Here is a 19,958-nt window from a genome sequence, read left to right as displayed (position 1 = left end):
ATTGCCCTTGGTGTTGTCTCTTTAATTCTTTTCCCTATGGCATTGATTTCTTGAAGATACTAGACCAGATGCATTGTAGAATGTTCTTTTATTCCAGATTTGTCTGTAAGTTTGCCCTTTATGCTTTCAGTATTTTTTGGTATTTTTGGCTTGAGGTTAGCAGGTGTTAATATTATTCTCAGGGAAAACAAGAAATTAACTACCCAATAATCCCACTTCTTGGATTTTTTCCTAAGCTAGTAGTCCAAACCAAATATATATATTCATTCATTGCAACATGATTTACAATATTAAAAAATAATGAAAGCAACCTACATGTCCAAATAATAGAAGATAAGGTAAAATCTATGTGTTAGAGTATTATATAGTCATTAAAATGTTTGTAAAATTATAATGACATAGAAAATGGACACAATATAATGGTAAGTGAAAATAGTAAGACACCAAACTATACAAAATATATCATCACAAATTTTTAAATATATAAATTTGTATAAACACAGAAAAATGTTAAAAGGTATATAAAATATATTGGCAATTTACTTATGAATGAACTTTATTTATTTTATAATTTTCCATGTTTATCAAAATTCCATAATACATGTACTTTCATAATCAGAATATATTTAAATATATTTAAAAGTAGTTGTCTCTTATTGATCCCAGCTCTGTCTCACTAAAATATCATACATTCATTCAACAACATCCATCCATGGCAGTTAATTCTGCCTTCTTTTCTCTCTTTCACTCCTTTATTTATTTGTACTCTATAGGTACCTGTTATTATCTGTAGCCCACATTACTTGAAACCCTGCCTGCTCACCATCATTGTACACAGTTCCCTCGGAGTCTTTCTCATAAAAGACCCCATGAGGCTGTATGCTGAATGGCTGGGAGGCACGGTTGTAGAAGATCACCTGGATGGTGTCACCCACCTCAGCCCGGATCACTGGCCCTGGAAAATGGGAAGGAGAGACAATGGTAATGTAAACAGGATGATCAGGTAGGATGGAAGTAGGAGAGGGAAGAAAAGTAAAAAAGAAGTGAAAAAGATAGAGAAGTTTTTCCTCTGCAATAAGAAGAATAATCTTTTTCAAGTATATTGCAATTTACAGTTATAAAAAGCACTTTAAAGTCCACCACCTCATTTTGATCTTCAATCACCATTCAAAGGTATAAAAAGCAGATGATATCATCATTTTTCAGATGAGGAAACTGCAGCTCAGAGAGTTGGAACTGATCTGCCCAAATTCAAATGACTGATTAGGAAGAGAACCAGGTCCTGAAGTCAGGGTTTTCTCCTACTCCACTGTCAGGTCCAATCCCATTTCCCCAGTTCCCACAATTGCATTTCCTGGTAGAACTCAACTAAAAATCTGAGCTTGCCTCAATCCTAAACTGAATTGAAACAGATGAAATTATTATAACTTCTAGTCAGGTCCTGGACTAGGTAGTCTAGCCATCACTTCTACACTTACCTTTCTTCCATTACCTACCACATCTAACCTAGCCTGGAACAACTTTGAGATCAACAAGAAATACCAAGACAATACCTTGAGTACTTATGGTGGCTCTAACCCTAGTTCAGGGTTTCTGGCTTAGTTTTTACTCAATTGCTACTCCTAATGTTGCACTTCTGTTCAAAGACTAGGAACCTATACCCCACTTACAATAATGGAAAAAACAACTATACAAAAGATAAGCAATGAAATGAAGACAAAACACACGATAGACCAACTAGATATAATTTATACAGAACACTCTACCCAACAAGAACAGAATACACATTCTTCTCAAGTGCACAGAGGACACATTCCAAGATAAACCATAAGTTAGGTCACAGATTAATCTCAATAGACTTAAAAATATATCATACAAAGTATTGTCTCCATCCACAATGGGATAAAGTAAGAAAACAATAACAGAAGGAAAACTGGAAAATTCACAAAGTTGTGGAAATTAAGCAACACACTTTTAAACAACCATAATATCAGAAAAGAGATCATAAGGGAAATTACAAAATATGTAGAGGAAAATGAAAATGACCACACAACATACCAAAAGATGAGAGGTAGTAAAAGCAGTGCTAAGCTGGAAACTTATACCTATAAACACATTTAAGAAACAAGAAAGTTCACAAACCAACAACCCAACTTTACAACTTAAGGAACTAGGAAAATAAAAGCTAACAAAACCCAAAGCTAGCAGAAGAAAGGAAATTATAAAGATTAGAGCAGAAATAAATAAAATAGAGAATAGAAAAACAATTTTAAAAGTCAATGAAAATGAATATCGAGAACATTCAAGATGGTGAAGGAGTAAGACGTGGAGATCACCTTCCTTCCCACAAAACATCAAAAATACATCTACATGTAGAACAACTCCTACAGAACACCTACTGAATGCTGGCAGAAGACCTCAGACCTCCCAAAAGGCAAGAAACTACCCATGTGCCTGGGTAGGGCAAAAGAGAAAAGTGGAAAAAAAGACAAAAGAATAGGGATGGGACCTGCACTTCTGGGAGGGAGCTGTGAAGGAGGGAAAGCTTCCACACACTAGGAAGCCCCTTCACTGGCAGAGATGGTGGGTGGACAGTGGGGAAGATTTGGATCCATGGAGGAGAGCACAACAACAGGGGCACAGAGGGCAAAGCAGAGAAATTCCCACACAAGGATCAGTGCTGACCAGCACTCACCAGCCAGAGAGGCTTGTCTGCTCACCCACTGGAGCAGGAGGGGGCTGGGAGCTGAGGCTCTGGCTTTGGAGATCAGATCCCAGGGAGAGGACTGAGGTTGGCTGCATGAACACAGCCTGAAGGAGGCTAATGCACCACAGAAAGCCAGAAAGGAGTTGGGAAAAAGTCTGGAACTGCCTAAGAGGCAAGAGACCATTGATTCGGGGTGTGCGAGGATAGGAGATTCAGAGCACTGCCTAGACGAACTCCAGAGATGGGCGCGAGCTGCAGCTATCAGTGTGGACAGCAGAGGCGGGTATGAAACACTAAGGTTGCTGCTACAGGAGATCAGCTCGGTGCTTTGTGACCACCTGGAGGGGTGGGATAGGGAGGGTGGGAGGGAGGGAGACACAAGAGGGAAGAGATATGGGAGCATATGTATATGTATAACTGATTCACTTTGTTATAAAACAGAAACTAACACACCATTGTAAAGCAATTATACCCCAATAAAAATGTTAAAAAAAAGAAGCATGTGTGCAAGCACAGGTCACTATCCATACACACACACCTCTCCCCCCAGGAGCCTGTGCAGCCCGCCACTTCCAGGGTCCCGAGATCCAGGGACAACTTCCCTGGGAGAACAAACAGTGTGCCTCAGGCTGTTGCAACATCACACCAACCTCTGCCGCCTCAGGCTCACCCTGCATTCCAGACCCCTCCCTCCCCCTGGCCTGAGTGAGCCAGAGCCCCCTAATCAGCCACTCCTTTAACCCCATTCTGTCTGGGTGGGGAACAGATGGCCACAGGAGACCTACATACAGAGACAAGGCCAAAACGAAAGCTGGAGCTGTGCGAACAAATAAGAGAAAGGGAAATCTTTCCCAGCAGCTTCATGAGCAGTGGATTAAATCTCCATAATCACCTTAATGTACCCTGCATCTGCAGAATACCTGAATAGACAATTAATCATGCCAAAACTGAGGTAGTGGACTTTGGGAGCAACTGTAGACTTGGGGTTTCCTTTCTGTATCTAATTTTTTTCTGGTTTTATGCTTATTTTAGTTTAGTATTTAGAGCTTATTATCATTGGTAGATTTGTTTATTGATTTGGTTGCTCTCTTCCTTTTTTTAACATATATATTTTTTCCTTTTTCTCTTTCTGTGAGTGTGTATGTGTATGCTTTTTTGTGTGTGTTTGTCTGTATAGCTTTGCTTTTACCATGTGTCCTAAGGTTCTTCTCTCTGTCCGTTTCTCTTTTTCTTTTTGTATAGTTTTTAGCGGTTGTTATCATTGGTGGATTAGTTTTTGGGTTTGGTTGCTCTCTTCTTTCCCTCTTTTTTAAAAATATTTTTTACTTTTTATTTTTAATATTTTTTTCTTTTAAATATTTTATTTTTCTTTATTTTATTTTTTTCTCCCTTTTTTTGAGCTGACTGGCTGAGAGGGTCTTGGAGTTCCAGCGTGAGCCTCTGAGGCAGAAGAGCTGAGTTCAGGATATGAGTCTACCAGAGACTTCCCGGCCGCACCTAATATCAAAAGGCGAAAGCTCTCACATAGATCTCCACCTCAATGTTAAGACCCAGCTCCACTCAAAAAAACAGCAAGCTGCAGTGCTGGAAACCATAGGCCAAATAATTAACAGGACAGAAACACAACCCCACCCATTAGCAGAGAGGTCACCTAAAATCATAATAAGTTCACAGACACCCCAAAACACACCACTGGATGTGGTCTTGCCCAGCAGAAAGACAAGATCCTGTCTCATCCACCAGAACACAGGCACCAGTGCCCTCCACCAGGAATCCTACACAACCCACTGAAACAACCTTACCCACTGAAGGCAGACACCAAAAACAATGGGAACTACGAACCTGCAGCCAGTGAAATGGAGACCCCAAACACAGTAAGTTAAGCAAAATGAGAAGACAGAGAAATACACAGCACATGAAAGAGCAAGATAGAAACCAATCATCAGACCAAACAAATGAAGAGGAAATAAGCACTCAGCCTGAAAAACAACTCACAGTAATGATAGTAGATGATCCAAAATCTTGGAAATACAATGGAGAAAATACAACAAACGTTTAACAAGGACCTAGAATACTAAAGAGCAAACAAACAATGATTAACAGCACAATAAATGAAATTAAAAGTAATGTAGAAGGAATCAATAGCAGAATAACTGAGACAGAAGAATAGATAAGTGGCCTGCAAGATAAAATAATGGAAATAACTACCATAGAGCAGAATAAAGAAAAAAGAACAAAAAGAATTAAAGACAGTCTCAGAGACTTCTGGGACAATATTAAACACATCAACATTCAAATGATAGGGGTCCCAGAAGAACAAGAGAAAAAGAAAGGCACTGAGAAAATATTTGAAGAATTATAGTTGAAAACTTTCCTAATATGGAAAAGAAAAGAGTCAATAAATTCCAGGAAGTACAGAGAGTCCCATACAGGATAAATCCAAGGAGAAACATGCCAAAACATATATTAATCAAACTATCGAAAATTAAATACACAGAAAAAATATTAAAAGCAGCAAGGGAAAAGCAACAAAAAACATACAATAAAATCCCCATAAGGTTAACAACTGATCTTTCAGCAACAACTCTGCAGGCCTGAAGGGAGTGACAGGATATATTAAAAGTGATGAAAGGGAAAATACTACAACCAAGATTCCTCTACCCAGAAAGGATCTCATTCAGGTTCGATGGAGAAATTAAAAGCTTTACAGACAATAAAAAGTTAAGAGAACCCAGCACAACCTACCAGATTTACAACAAATGCTAAAGAAACTTCTCTAGGCTGGAAACACAGGAAAAGGAAGAAACTTGCAAAAACAAACCCAACACAATTAAGAAAATCATAATAGGGACATACATATCAATAATTACATTAAATGTAGATGGATTAAATGCTCCAACCAAAAGACTGGCTACATGAATACAAAAACAAGACCCATATACATGCTGTTTACAAGAAACCCACTTCAGACCTAGGCACACGTACAGACTAAAAGCGAGGGGATGGAAAAATATATTACATGAAAATGGAAATCAAAAGGAAGTTGGAGTACTGATAGTCATATCAGACAAAATACACTCTAAAATAAAGACTACTACAAGAGACAAGGAAGGACACTATATAATGATCAAGGGATCAATCCAAGAAGAAGATATAACAATTGGAAATATTTATACACCCAACATAGGAACAGCTCAATACATAAGGGAAATGCTAATAACCATAAAAGGGGAAATTGACAGTAACCCAATAATAGTAGGGGACTTTAACACCCCACTTTCACCAATGGACAGATCAACCAAAATGAAAATAAATAAGGAATCACAAGCTTTAAATGATACATTTAACAAGATGGACTTCATTGATATTTATAGGACATTTCATCCAAAAACAACAGAATACACTTTCTTCTCAACTGCTCATTGAACATTCTCCAGGATGGATCATATCTTGGGACACAAATCAAGCTTTGTCAAATTTCAGAAAACTGAACACATATTAAGTATCTTTTATGACCACAACTCTATGAGGCTAGATATAAATTACAGGAAAAATGGCTAAAAATTAAAAACACATGGAGGTTAAACAATACACTACTTAATAACAAAGAGATCACTGAAAAAATCAAAGAGGAAATCAAAAGATACCTAGAAGCAAATGACAATGAAAACAAACCGACCCAAAACCTATGGTATGCAGCACAAGCAGTTCTAAGAGGGAAGTTTATAGCAATACAATGCTACCTTAAGAAACAAGAAAAATAAACAACCTAACCTTACACCTAAAGCAATTAGAGAAAGGAGAACAAAAAAAAAACCCCAAAATTAGCAGAAGGAAAGAAATCATAAAGATCAGATCAGAAATAAATGAAAAATAAATGAAGGAAACGATAGCAAAGATCAATAAAACTAAAAGCTGGTTCTTTGGGAAGATAAACAAAATTGATAAACCATTAGCCAGACTCATCAAGAAAAAAAGGGAGAGGACTCAAATCAATAGAAGTAGAAAAGAAAAAGGACAAGAAAAAACTGACACTGCAGAAATACAAAGGATCATGAGAGATTACGAAAAGCAACTATATGCCAATAAAATGGACAATCTGGAAGAAATGGAGAAATTCTGAGAAAAGCACAACCTTCCAAGACTAAACCAGAAAGAAATAGAAAATATAAACAGACCAATCACAAGCACTGAAATTGAAACCATGATTTAAAATCTTCCAACAAAGTCCAAGACCAGATAGCTTCAAAGGCGAATTCTATCAAATATTTAGAGAAGAACTAACCTATCCTTCTCAAATTCTTCCAAGATATAGCAGAGGGAGGAACACTCCCAAACTAATTCTACAAAGCCACCATCACCCTGATACAAAACCTGACAAAGATGCCACACACACACACACACAAACAAAAACTACAGGCCAATATTGCTGATGAACATAGATGCAAAAATCCTCAACAAAATACTAGCAAACAGAATCCAACAGCACATTAAAGGGATCACACACCATGATCAAGTGGGGTTTATCCTGGAAATGCAGAATTCTTCAATATATGCAAATCAATCAATGAGATACACCATATTAACAAACTGAAGGATAAAAATCATATGATCATCACCATAGATGCAGAAAAATCTTTGACTAAGATCAACATGCATTTATGATAAAAACCCTCTGGAAAGTAGGCATACAGGGAACTTACCTCACCAAAACAAAGGCCATATATGACATACGCACAGCCAACATTATTCACAATGGTGAAAAACTGAAACAATTTTGACTAAGATCAGGAACGAGACAAGTTTGCCCACTCTCACCACTATTATTTAACATAGTTTTCAAAGTTTTAGCTACAGCAATCAGAGAGGAAAAAGAAATAAAACGAATCCAAATCGGAAAAGAAGAGGTAAAACTGTCACTGTTTGCAGATGACATAATACTGTACATAGAGTATCCTAAAAATGCCGCCAGAAAACTACTAGAGCTGATCAATGATTTGGTAAAGTAGTAGGATGTAAAATGGAGAGATATACCACATTCTTGGATTGGAAGAATCAACACTGTGAAAATGACTCTACTGCCCAAAGCAATCTACAAATTCAATGTAATCCCTATCAAACTACCAATGACATTTTTCACAGAAGTAGAACTTTTTTTTCACAATTTGTATGGAAACACACAAGACCACGAATAGCCAAAGCAATATTGAGAAAGAAAAACCAAGCTGGAGGAATCTGACTCCCTGACTTCAGACTATATTACAAAGCTACAGTAATCAAGACAGTATGGTACGGGCATAAAAGCAGAAATATAGATAAATGGAAGAGGATAGAAAGCCCAGAGATAAACCAATGGACTATGGTCACCTTATCTTTGGCAAAGGAGGCAAGAATATACAATGGAGAAAAGACAGCCTCTTCAATAAGTGGTGCTGGGAAAACTGGACAGCTACATGTAAAAGAATCAAATTAGAACACTCCTTATCACCATACACAAAAATAAACTCAAAATGGATTAAAGACCTCAATGTAAGGCCAGACACTATAAAAGCCTCAGAGGAAAACACAGGCATAACACTCTGTGACATACATTGCAGCAGATCCTTTTTGATCCACTTCCTAGAGAAATGGAAATAAAAATAAATATAAACAAATGGGACCTAATGAAACTTAAAAGCTTTTGCACAGCAAAGGAAACTATAAACAAGATGAAAAGACAACCCTCAGAATGGGAGAAAATATTTGCAAATGAAGCAACTGACAAAGGATGAATCTCCAAAATATACAAGCAACTCATGCAGCTCAACAGCAAAAAAAGAAAAGCAATCCAATATAAAAATGTGTAGAAGACCTAAATAGACATTTCTCCAAAGAAGAGATACAGATTGCCAACAAACACATGAAAGGATGCTCAACATCACTAATCATTAGAGAAATGCAAATCAAAACTACAGTGAGATATCACCTCACAACAGTCAGAAAGGCCATCATCAAAAATCTACAAACAATAAATGCTGAAGAGGGTGTGGAGAAAAGGGAACCCTCTTGCACTGTTGGGGGGAATGTAAGTTGATACAGCCACTATGGTGAACAGTATGGAGGTTCCTTAAAGAAACTAAAACTAGAACTATCATATGACCCAGCCATCCCACTACTGAGCATATACCCTGAGAAAACCATAATTCAAAAATTGTCATATACCACAATGTTCATTGCAGCACTATTTACAAAAGCCAGGACATGGTATCAACCTAAATATCCATTGATAGATAAATAGATAAAGACGATGTGGCACATATATACAATAGAATAATGCTCAGCCATAAAAATAATTGAAATTGAGATATTTGCAGTGAGGTGGATGGACATAGAGACTGTCATACAGTGTGAAATAAGTCAGAAAGAGAAAAACAAATACCGTATGCTAACAAATATATATGTAATTAACGAAAATGGTTCTGAACAACTTAGGGGCAGGAGAGGAATAAAGACACAGACCTAGATAATTGGCTTGAGGACATGGGGAGGTGGATGGGTAAGCTGGGTGAAGTGAGAGAGTAGCATGGACATCTATACACTATCAAATGTAAAATATATAGCTAGTGGGAAGCAGCTGCAGAGCACAGGGATATCAGCTCTGTGCTTTGTGTCACTGTAGAGCGGTTGGATAGGGAGGGTGGGAGGGAGATGCAATAGCGAATGGATATGGGGATGTATGTATACATATAGCTGATTCAATTTGTTATACAGCAGCAACTAACACAACATTGTAAAGCAATTATACTCCAATAAACATATTTAAAAAAATCAATGAAACCACAAGTGGTTCTTCAAAATGGTCAACAAAATTGAAAAATCTTTAGTTAGATGGAGTAAGAAAAAAGTATAGGAGATTCAAATTACTAAAATCAGAAATGAAATTGGGGACATTACTACTGATTCTACAGAAGTAAAGAAAAAAATGTTTATAAGAGATTATATAAAAAGATTATAAGAAATATTATTTAAAAGATTATAAAAAGATTATAATTTGTTTGTAAACCAACAAATTGGAAAACCTAGATAAAATAGACAATTCCTAAAACAGAAAACCAACCAAGAATTAATCATAATGTAATAGAAAATCTGAAAGACCTATAAAGAGATTGAATCTGCCATCAAAAATCTGGGAATTAAGAAAAGCCCTGGACCTGATGGCTTTACTCGTGAATTCTACTAAACATTTAAAGAAGTAATACCAATTCTCAAATATTCCCAAAAAAATTGTAGAGGAGGGAATACTTCCTAAATCATTCTATGAGGTCAGCATTACACTGATATCAAAGCCAGGCAAAGATATTACAAGAACACCACGCACCAATATTACTTATGAACACTGATGCAAAAATCCTCAATGAAATACTAGCAAAACAAACTCAGCCACATATTAAAAATATTACACTGTAAAGCAATTATACTGCAGTAAAGATGTTAAAAAAATAAAAATACATTCAATTCTAAAAAAAGCAAAAAAAAAAAAAAAAACAAAAACATTACACACCATGACTAAGTCGGTTTTATTCCTGGAATGCAGGAATGTTTCAACTTACAAAAATTAATCAATGTAATATATTATGGTAAAAATGAAGGGAAATAATGATCATGTTAATTGATGCAGAAAAAACACTTGACAAAATTCAACACCTTTTAATAATTAAAAAAAAATCCAGAAACTAGAAATAGAAGGAGTCTACTTCTATATAATAAAAGCCATATATGAAAAACCCACAGCAAACATCATACTCAATGTTGAAAGACTGAAAAGTTTTCCTCTGAGATCAGGAAAGAACAAGGATGCCTGCTTTTACCACTTGTATTCAACATATTACTGGGGCTTCTAGCCAGATCAATTAGTCAAGAAAAAGAAATAAAAGATATCCAAATTGGAAATGAAGAAGTAAAATTATCTGTTTGCAGATGATAAGATCTTTATCATACTTATTTAGAAAATCCTAAAGTGCCCACAAAAAACTGTTAGAATCAATGAATTAGGCAAAGTAGTGAGATACAAAATCAACACACAAAAGTCAGTTGCACTAACATTGAAAAATCTGAAAAAGAAATTACAAAAGGAATTCCATTTATAATAACATGAAAAGAATAAAATACTTAGAATTTATTTAACCAAGGTTGTGAAAAACTTGTAGAATGAAAACTACAAAACATTGCTGAAATAAAATAGATATAAAAAATGGAAACAGGGCTTCCCTGGTGGCACAGTGGTTGAGAGTCCGCCTGCCGATGCAGGGGACGCGGGTTCGTGCACTGGTCTGGGAAGATCCCACGTGCCATGGAGTGGCTAGGCCCGTGAGCCATGGCCGCTAAGCCTGCGCATCCAGAGCCTGTGCTCCGCAACGGAAGCGGCCACAACAGTGAGAGGCCCGCATACCACACACACAAAAAAAGGAAACACATTGCATGTTCATAGATCAAAAGACTTAATATTGTTAAAATGTCAATACTACCTATAGATTCAGTGAAATTTCTATCAAAATCTCAATGATGATTTTGAAGAAGTGGAAAAACCCTTTCTAAAATTCATATGTAATCTCAAGGGACTCCAAATAGCAAAATAATCTTGGGGAAAAAAGAACAAACTAGAAGACATCACATTTCCTGATTTTAAAACTTACTACAGAGCTATGGTAATCAAAACAGTGTGATATTGGCATAAAGACAGACATAGAGACCAAAGGAATAGTATAGAGAGCCCAGAAATAAACCCTTGCACATATGAGGATAGTCTTTTAAACAAATGGTGCTGGGAAAACTGGATTTCGATATGCAAAAGAATGAAGTTGAACCCTTACCTAACACCATATGCAAAAATTAAATAAAAGTAGATCAAAGATCTAAATGTACCTAAAACAATAAAACTCTTGGCAGTAAACATAGGGCAAAATATTCAGGATACTGGATTGGGCAATGATTTCTTGGCTATGACACCAAAGACACAGGTAACTAAAAAAATAAACATATTGTATTTCATGAAAAAAATTTTAAGTGTGCATCAAAAGACACTACCAGCAGAGTGAAAAGGCAGCCCACAGAATGGGAGAAAATATTTGCAAATCATACATCTGACAGGAGATTAATATCCAGAATATATAGAGAACTCCTAAAACTCAACAACAAAAAAATAATCCAACTAAAGTTGCGCAAAGGACTTGAATAGACATTTTTCCAAAGCAGATATACAAACGGCCAATGGGCACATGGAAAGATGCTCAACGTCACTAATCATCAGGGAAATGCAAATCAAAACTACAATAAGCCAACTCCTCACACCCATTAGGATGGATACTATGAAAAAAATCAGAAAATAAGTGTTGCCAAGGATGTGTAGAAATTGGAACACTTATGCACTGTTGGTGGGATTGTAAAATGGTGCAGTCACTGTGGAAAACAGCATGGTGGTTCCTCAAAAAATTAAAACTAGAATTACCATAAGACCTAGAAATTCCACTTCTGTGTATATACCCAAAGTAATTGAAAGCATGTCTCAAAGAGACATTTGTACACCCATATTCATAGCAACATTATTCTAAACAGCTAAAACGTGGAAGCAAACCAAGTGTCCATTAATAGATCAGTGGATAAGCAAAACTACAATGGAAATTCTGCAATATACTACAACATGGATGGACCTTGAGGACATTATTCTAAGTGAAATGTTAGTCACAAAAAGACAAATATTGTAAAATTCCACTTATATGAGGTGCTTAAGGTAGTCAAAATCATAGAGACAGAAAGTAGAATGGTGGTTGCCAAGCGCTGGGGGGAGGGAAGAATGGGTAGTTATTTTTTAATGAGTATAGTGATTCAGTTTTACAAGATGAAAAGAGTTATGGAGATGGATGGTGGTGATGGCTGTGCAATGCTATGAATGCATTTACTACCATTGAACAGTGTACTTTAAAATGGTTAAGATGGTAAATTTTATGTTATGCATATTTTACCACAATAAAATATTGAAGAAAAACAAGGACTGGGGACCAACACTGAATACCAGCTAATGATAGCTCCTTACTACTCGCCACCCACCCTCTTTCCCAAACCCAGGTGGGTTTCTTCTCCTTATATCTCCCTATCCAGCTAATGAAACAGCAATTGTCCATGTTCAGGTCTCCTAAAATCAACTGGCACAAACCTATCCCCAGAATATGGTCCATTACTTTATTTCATTTTCAAAGTTTTTTCCCATCTGATCTATCTTATTTCCTGCTCTACCAAGTGACTAAGCCACACCAAACCTTCCTATAGTAATTCAGTGCTATACTGTGATTTAGGCCTTCTAGATACCTTCTCTAAGGTCAGGCCCTAAGCTTTGTTCCACATCCCTCACCATAGCAAGCATGTCTGCATGTCATGCCAATCTGCTCCTGGTCCCGTATTGCCAAGAACATGAACAGTCTTACTGCCTTATATAGCCCTTCAGAAATACACCTAGAGAATAACGTTTAAAAGTGTGATATGGGGCTTCCCTGGTGGCGCAGTGGTTGAGAGTCTGCCTGCCGATGCAGGGGACATGTGTTCGTGCCCCCGTCCAGGAAGATCCCACATGCCGCGGAGTGGCTGGGCCCGTGAGCCATGGCCACTGAGCCTGCGCGTCCGGAGCCTGTGCTCCGCAACGGGAGGGGCCACAGTAGTGAGAGGCCCGCGTACCGCAAAATAAAAAAAAATAAAAATAAAAAAGTGTGATATGTACAACACTGCTATCAGAAGATGTTCAATGAAAAAAGGTTTCAGTAGCAAAGCAAATATAGAAATGCTATATACTCTACTCCCATCTTGGAGATTCATGATGAACAAAAATAAATCCAAGGCTCTGGGAAGCCCTGCATCAAAGAACACTATTTGACTGTTTAACTTAGTGTTTTGCAGACAAATTCAGACCTATAACACTTTCTCACAAAACACTCATCTCTTGGGACTCACTTTGGGAAATGTTGGTCTAGAGTGTGTTTCTGAGCTGTCATCAGCCTCCAGTTTCTAAGCCCTTCCCAATTCTCTGGCTCTAGTCAATTAAATTCACAAGTTAAGGATTCCTCACCCAGGATTCCAAGATGCTTATCTTCCTCCAGCTGCACCTTTTCCTGGAATGTCTCATCTTGGAAGGCTTCATATCGAACTTTCCAGTAAGTACCCCCGATTCGGCTGGAGCTCTTCTGGAAGAATTTATCTGAGCCACTGGCATACAAGGAGGCAAATTTCAAATTATTTAGCCATGTGTCAAATAGGTTTCCATCTCACCCTTTTTCTCATCAAGTTATGGATCTTTGTGATTAGGAAGGACCTCAGAGATCATCCAGGTTAACTTCCACCCACTGAAGGTATTTCCTCTGGTGACAACACAAATTAACAATACACAGCTTCTGCTTGAGCCTTTCCAAGATCAGGGAACTTATTTTCAGAGAAAGCAATTCCTTTTACTGTTGTATAGAAATAGGCTGAAATCTTCTTGCTTGTAAGTTCTAGACACTGGGATCAGTTTTGTTCTCCAGAGTTAAGTAGTCTTACATCTGTCCTTAATCATCCTCAGGTACTCAAGATCCTTTCTTCCCTTAATCAATAATATCTTTCTTTCAAAAATGAAAACCCACTAACTTAACAAGACGAGCTGCAGATTCTTAGAAGCCATGCTGACACCCAAGTGCCTACTTTCCTATGTTTTCTGCAGATTCATTCCATTATGTCCTACTGGAAGAATAAACATGATTGGGTGTCCTAGGATATTTCTCCATAAACTCTCTTAGTCATCTATCAAGTGCCTCTTTTGAAAAACCTTGAATCACTGATAGACCAGTGAGTAAGTATAACTTAAGGCTTAGCAACTGATTAGGGCACTAACCTTCTACTCTATCTTGCCCACATCTGAGTCATGGATGAGGCATGAGAATTTGGAGAAATTCCTCCAAAAGGATGAGCATGGAATGGCCACAGGCAGGTTGCTTCCCCTCTTCCTACACTTCTCAGAGTGCATTTTACACTTCAGCTTAAATGTCTCCTTCAGACTATGGTAAAGAAAGGAAGGAGCAAAGACGTAAATAATTAGTAAATTATTTTAAATGATCCGGTCCCACCTGGACCTTCTTTTCTGCTTGGACTCTTTGCTGGGAATATGACTCTTTGCTTGGACTCTTTGCTGGGAATATGACATAACCATACATAAAAGTTTTATAGCTCCCCAAGAGCAAGCACTTCTGGGGGCTACAAGAATTTGGCTATCAGTTGTGCCATGTAACTTCAGACAAACAATGATTGTGATCCCCAAGTGAAGTGAGAGATTTCTGAGAGGGAATAATAGGTGTGTGTTGTTGGGCCCAGGAGTAGGGAGAGGGAATACACTACCTCTTACCTGCCTGGCTCCCTCAAATTCTTCCCCGTACTCCCATCATGCCCCATTGGGCCGTAGTCCCATTGAATCTCATGGGCCTCAATGAAGTACTGCCGGACTTTGCCTGTGAGTAGGTTCATGGGAGGTGCCATGGAGCAAGACTTGATCTTGTAGAGTGCTTGCATGCCATCTGCAGGAAGAACATCATGGCTAGCTCCATTCCACCCAAAACATCTTCTACCCAGGTGACTCAGCTTTCTCCTTCTCCTAATGTTTCCCCCTTCCACCTTCCACTAGGCTCTTTACCCCTGCCTCCAAATGGGCTACTTTCTCTCACTCCTAAAGAGCCTAGCTGGGAGAGAGAAAGCCTATGTGGGAATTCAAATATCTCCACCTGCTCACCACCATTGACTCATTTACCAGACCCTTGCTCTTGCCTCTGCAAAATGCTTACATTGTAGCAACATCACAGAGCTTGAAGTCAAAATACCTGAGTTCAAGTCCAAGACTTATCCTTATCTATAGGACCTTAGGCAAGTCACTTCCTAGACCTGAGCTTAACCCCTGATTTGTAAATGGGAGAATAGGGAAATCTACCACACTAGGCCCATGGGAGCATCAAATTTTAAAAAGAGGAGTAAGTTATTTGTAAAGTGGGAAGCTCCCAAAGTAATGGAACATCATCTACACATGAAGATGAAGCTTCACACTTGGGACTGTCCGGAAAATTCAGATTCTAAGTAGTGTTTCCAAATGTGGAAGATGTTACATTGAGGCATAATGGTAATGGATGATGCTGTGTTATATTTGCTTGGCTAATTATAGAGGTCATTCAGGTACATTATCTCATCTGAGTCTCACAACATCCCAAGGAGATTTGAAATTTGAAATCAGAAATCAGAGGTATGAAGAAGGAGGAGGTAAGGATATTCATTTTTGTTGAATGTGTACTATATGCCAGGCCCTGTGTCAGGTGATTTACATATGTTATCTCCTTCAGTCCTCATAACTAGCCTATGAAGCAGACTTTTAATGTCCCTTTTTGAAGATTAAGAAAATTAAGGATCAGAGAGGTTAAGTAAATTGCCCAAGATTACATAGCTAGTCAGAGGTACAGTTGAGATTTAAGTGCCTATCTTTTAACTGCAAATTTGAGTACTCATTTTCTTCTCTTGTATCCAGGATCTTGGTCTCATCATTCCCCCATCTCTAAGATTCAAAATCCCATTATCTCTCTGAAACCTCATTACAACTTTATATGGTAGGAATCATTATTGCAATCCTCATGAGGAAACAGAGACTCAAAAAAGTGATATGTCTTATCAAAGGTAACTAACTGGTGGAACCAGGTTTTGAATCCAGGCTTGTCTGGCTCTAGGGCTTATGTTTGTTTCACTATTGCACTGCATCCCTAACCTCCATCCACATTCATACTCTCTTATCCAGGTACATCTGGTACTGAGGGCAGACCCTGGACAATGGAACATGAATACCTGGCTCCTATTGGGTCAAACTTACCATTCCAGAATCAATATCCCACCAGTCTATAATTCCTCACCTACTCAAATCGACTTTCACATACTCACATATCATTTTCATGACTTTCACTTGATTTACCATACTTCAAATAATTCTAGAAAGTGAGAGCTGAAGATCTTAGAAACTATTTAAACCCAATCCCGCATTATATATATATATATATATATATATATATATATATATATATATATATATATATATATATATATATATAGCAAATGAAGCATAGAAGTGGGAAGGGATTTTTCCAAAATCACATAGAGATTTCTTCAGTTTTCCACAGAGCTGAGACAACTTGAACCTTCTAATCACCTACCTAATGCTCTTTCCATTGTCTCATAGGTTCCTCTGGTCCTCTGATGTTTCTCACTGCACAGGGCCATTACCTCAACCATTCTTCTTCTAAAAACCAAACCTTCTAAACCTATTGCTGTTGGATTCTAACTAGAGTGTCACTACTTGCCCACAATACTCCATGATCTCCTGAAAAAGCCTTACTCTTCTTTAACTAATTACTCCTTCACTCCCTGTTCAATCAGCAGCAAATACTATCAGGTCTTAATTCCTTAGAATTCTGAGCAAAAAAAAGGCAGCTTAAAAGTTCACTCATCCATTCCTATACCACCTTATGTTAGAGATGGGGAAGATGAAACTCAGAGAGTAATGCCCCAGGTCAACTTGCAATTTAATGGCTGAGCCAGGAAAGAACCTGGAATCCCAGAATTCTAGTCTAATGTTTCATCATTTATATCCAACTATCTCACCTGAAAGACCAATTTTATGTCTTCAGGTCAGAAACCCAGCCTCCTGATAATCATCACTGCCACCTATGTCCTGTATCTGAAAGATCAGAGATGTTGGATCTCACCTTGCAAGTGACTATTCACTTGACAGCTAATTAACCAGGTGCCAGGTTCCCGGGGTACCATCTCAGCAGTCACAAAAGTGGCTGGAAAGATATGAGCCACATCAGTACGGTGGCCTCGGATGGTCAGCATCTGTCCATGGAAGAAAGCTGTGTGGACATCTACCTCGTTGCCCATGCCAAACAAGTGCCAGGCCACACGCTTCTGTGCACACATGCTCAGATCTGGTAAGTTTCCAAAGACAAAGCCATTGATTGCTGCAAAAGAAAATATCAGAGTTAGGAAAGGACAGCCCAATGAGAGAGGCCTTACCATCAGACAATAATAATAGATAACATTTAGATGAGGATTCAAAGAGCACACTGTGCTGACCATATGTATTATCTTATATAAATCTCACAAACATCCCTGGGAAAGAGGCAGAATTCACTGTTATTATGTTAAAAAATGTGAAAATCAAAGCTCAGAGAGCTAAAGTTACTTCTCTCCCAAGACCACAAATCTATTATGTGGTAGAGCCAGGATTCCAACCCAGAAATCTGAGGAAGCTTTCTAAGAAATGGAGTTTATTTTACAAACTTTCTGTCCATCTAAACCAATTTCCTTCTGAAATTTCCACAGGACAGCTGTCAAGTTAGCTAACTAATTATCATAGTTATTACAAGCAATTGGTTTAAAACTAAGGGAAATTTGAGCTGTCCAAGCCATACTTTGCATCTTCCCTCTGAGTTTTCACCTCCCCTTGGGACTCTCTCATTTTGCGCCCACCTCTGTCACCAAGTAAATCACTTCCAAAAATAAATGAAAGCAAAATCACTTACTTTCATTTCTAAACTCAGTTCTCTGTCCATGCCCCAGGCTTTCGTGCCTTTAGTTTGTTTTAAATTTAATTAAGATGGTCAACTCCCTTATGGGAAATCATTTATTTTCTCTACAAAATGTGTAATTTTAACAGTTTGCATCCTTTTTAGAACAAAGAAATGTTCACTAATTATATCAGTAGGCAATCCTCACCAAAGTGACCTGAGCATATAGTATATGATTTTGGAGTCCACAACCTGGGCTATTCCACTTTAGAAAGCAGGATACCTAATGGCAAGAGCATAGCCTACGCAGTCAGACATATCAGGGTTGGAATTTTAGCTGTGCCATTTATTTTCTGTGTAATCCTAGAGCCTCGGTTTCCTCATGAGTGAAACGGGAAAACCATCTAATACTCACGGTCTTTGTGAGAATTAAAAGGAACAAGGTATGTGAAAACATCCACCAAATGCTAGGCCCAGTGGAGACCCTCCATCAATGTTCACTGTCATAGTGTGGCCACATACTCCCACCTTACCATGCATCCTATTGCTCTCCTGAAAGGTCTCATCTTCTATGTCAACTGAGGCAGGGTCTGAGCAATAAGTGGCAATGTTCTCATTGATATGCCAGCTAAGGTTCTCATCTATCACACTAAAGAGGAGGAAGAAATCATTGTCCACATCCTGCCGCTGAGGAGGGAAATTCCCATCCAGGGTTCCTAGGGAAAGTAAGAAAAGAGCCTTTAAGAACCTTCTTTCTTGGAAGCGGAGGAAGATGGTAGAAGAGTAAAATGCGGAGATCACCTTCCTCCCCACAGATAAGTCAGAAATACATCTACACGTGGAACTGCTCCTATAGACCACCCACTGAACGCTGGCAGAAGACCTCAGACCTACCAAATGGCAAGAAACTCCCCATGTACCTAGGTGGGTTTAAAAAAAAGAAAAAACAGAAACAAAAGAATAGGGACGGGACCTGCACCAGTGTGAGGGAGCTGTGAAGGAGGAAAGGTTTCCACACACTAGGAAGCCCCTTCGTGGGCAGAGACTGTGGGTGGCTGAGGGGGAAAGCTTTGGAGCCACGGAGGAGAGCACAGCAACAGTGGTGTGAAGGGCAAAGTGGAGAGATTCACGCAGAGAGAATCATTGCCAACCGGCACTCACCAGCCCCAGAGGTTTGTCTGCTCACACGCCGGGGAGGGCGGAGGCTGGGAGCTGAGGATCGGGCTTCGGTCAGATCACAGGGACAGGACTGGGGTTGGCGGCGTGAACACAGCCTGGAGGGGTTAGTGCACAACGGCTAGCCGGGAGGGAGTCCGGGAAAAAGTCTGGATCTGCCGAAGAGGCAAGAGACTTTCTCTTCCCTCTTTGTTTCCTGGTACGCGAGGAGAGGGGATTAAGAACGCTGCTTAAAGAAGCTCCAGAGACAGGCGTGAGCTGCGGCTATCAACGCTGACCCCAGAGACGGGCATGAGACGCTAGGGCTGCTGCTACCACCACCGAGAAGCCTGTGTGCAAGCACAGGTCACTAACTACACCTCCCCTCCTGGGAGCCTGTGAAGCCCGTCACTGCCAGGGTCCGGTGATCCAGGGACAAGTTCCCCAGGAGAATGCACGGAGCGCCTCAGGCTGCTGCAACGTCATGCTGGCCTCTGCCGCCGCAGGCT

At 38.8% G+C, this 19,958-nt stretch overlaps 1 protein-coding gene across 1 annotated transcript in view; it reads right to left on the bottom strand.

Annotated features, from left to right (window-relative positions):
* HEPH (hephaestin) overlaps positions 1-19,958 on the bottom strand; it is a 95,719-nt gene that overhangs the window by 58,095 nt on the left and 17,666 nt on the right. The window contains exons 5-9 of the mRNA XM_079911679.1: positions 18,828-19,010; positions 17,491-17,745; positions 15,105-15,273; positions 13,800-13,936; positions 824-955 (exon numbers count right to left, since the gene is read on the bottom strand). Of these exons, the coding sequence (XP_079767805.1) occupies positions 824-955; positions 13,800-13,936; positions 15,105-15,273; positions 17,491-17,745; positions 18,828-19,010 (876 nt within the window). The remainder of the gene's footprint in view (positions 1-823; positions 956-13,799; positions 13,937-15,104; positions 15,274-17,490; positions 17,746-18,827; positions 19,011-19,958) is intronic.

Source organism: Stenella coeruleoalba, assembly GCF_951394435.1.
Source record: "Stenella coeruleoalba genome assembly, chromosome: X".
In the NCBI taxonomy this organism is placed as follows: Eukaryota; Metazoa; Chordata; class Mammalia; order Artiodactyla; family Delphinidae; genus Stenella; species Stenella coeruleoalba.
The sequence above is the reverse complement of the archived record's forward strand: the minus strand, read 5'-3'. Positions and strand labels throughout refer to the sequence as shown.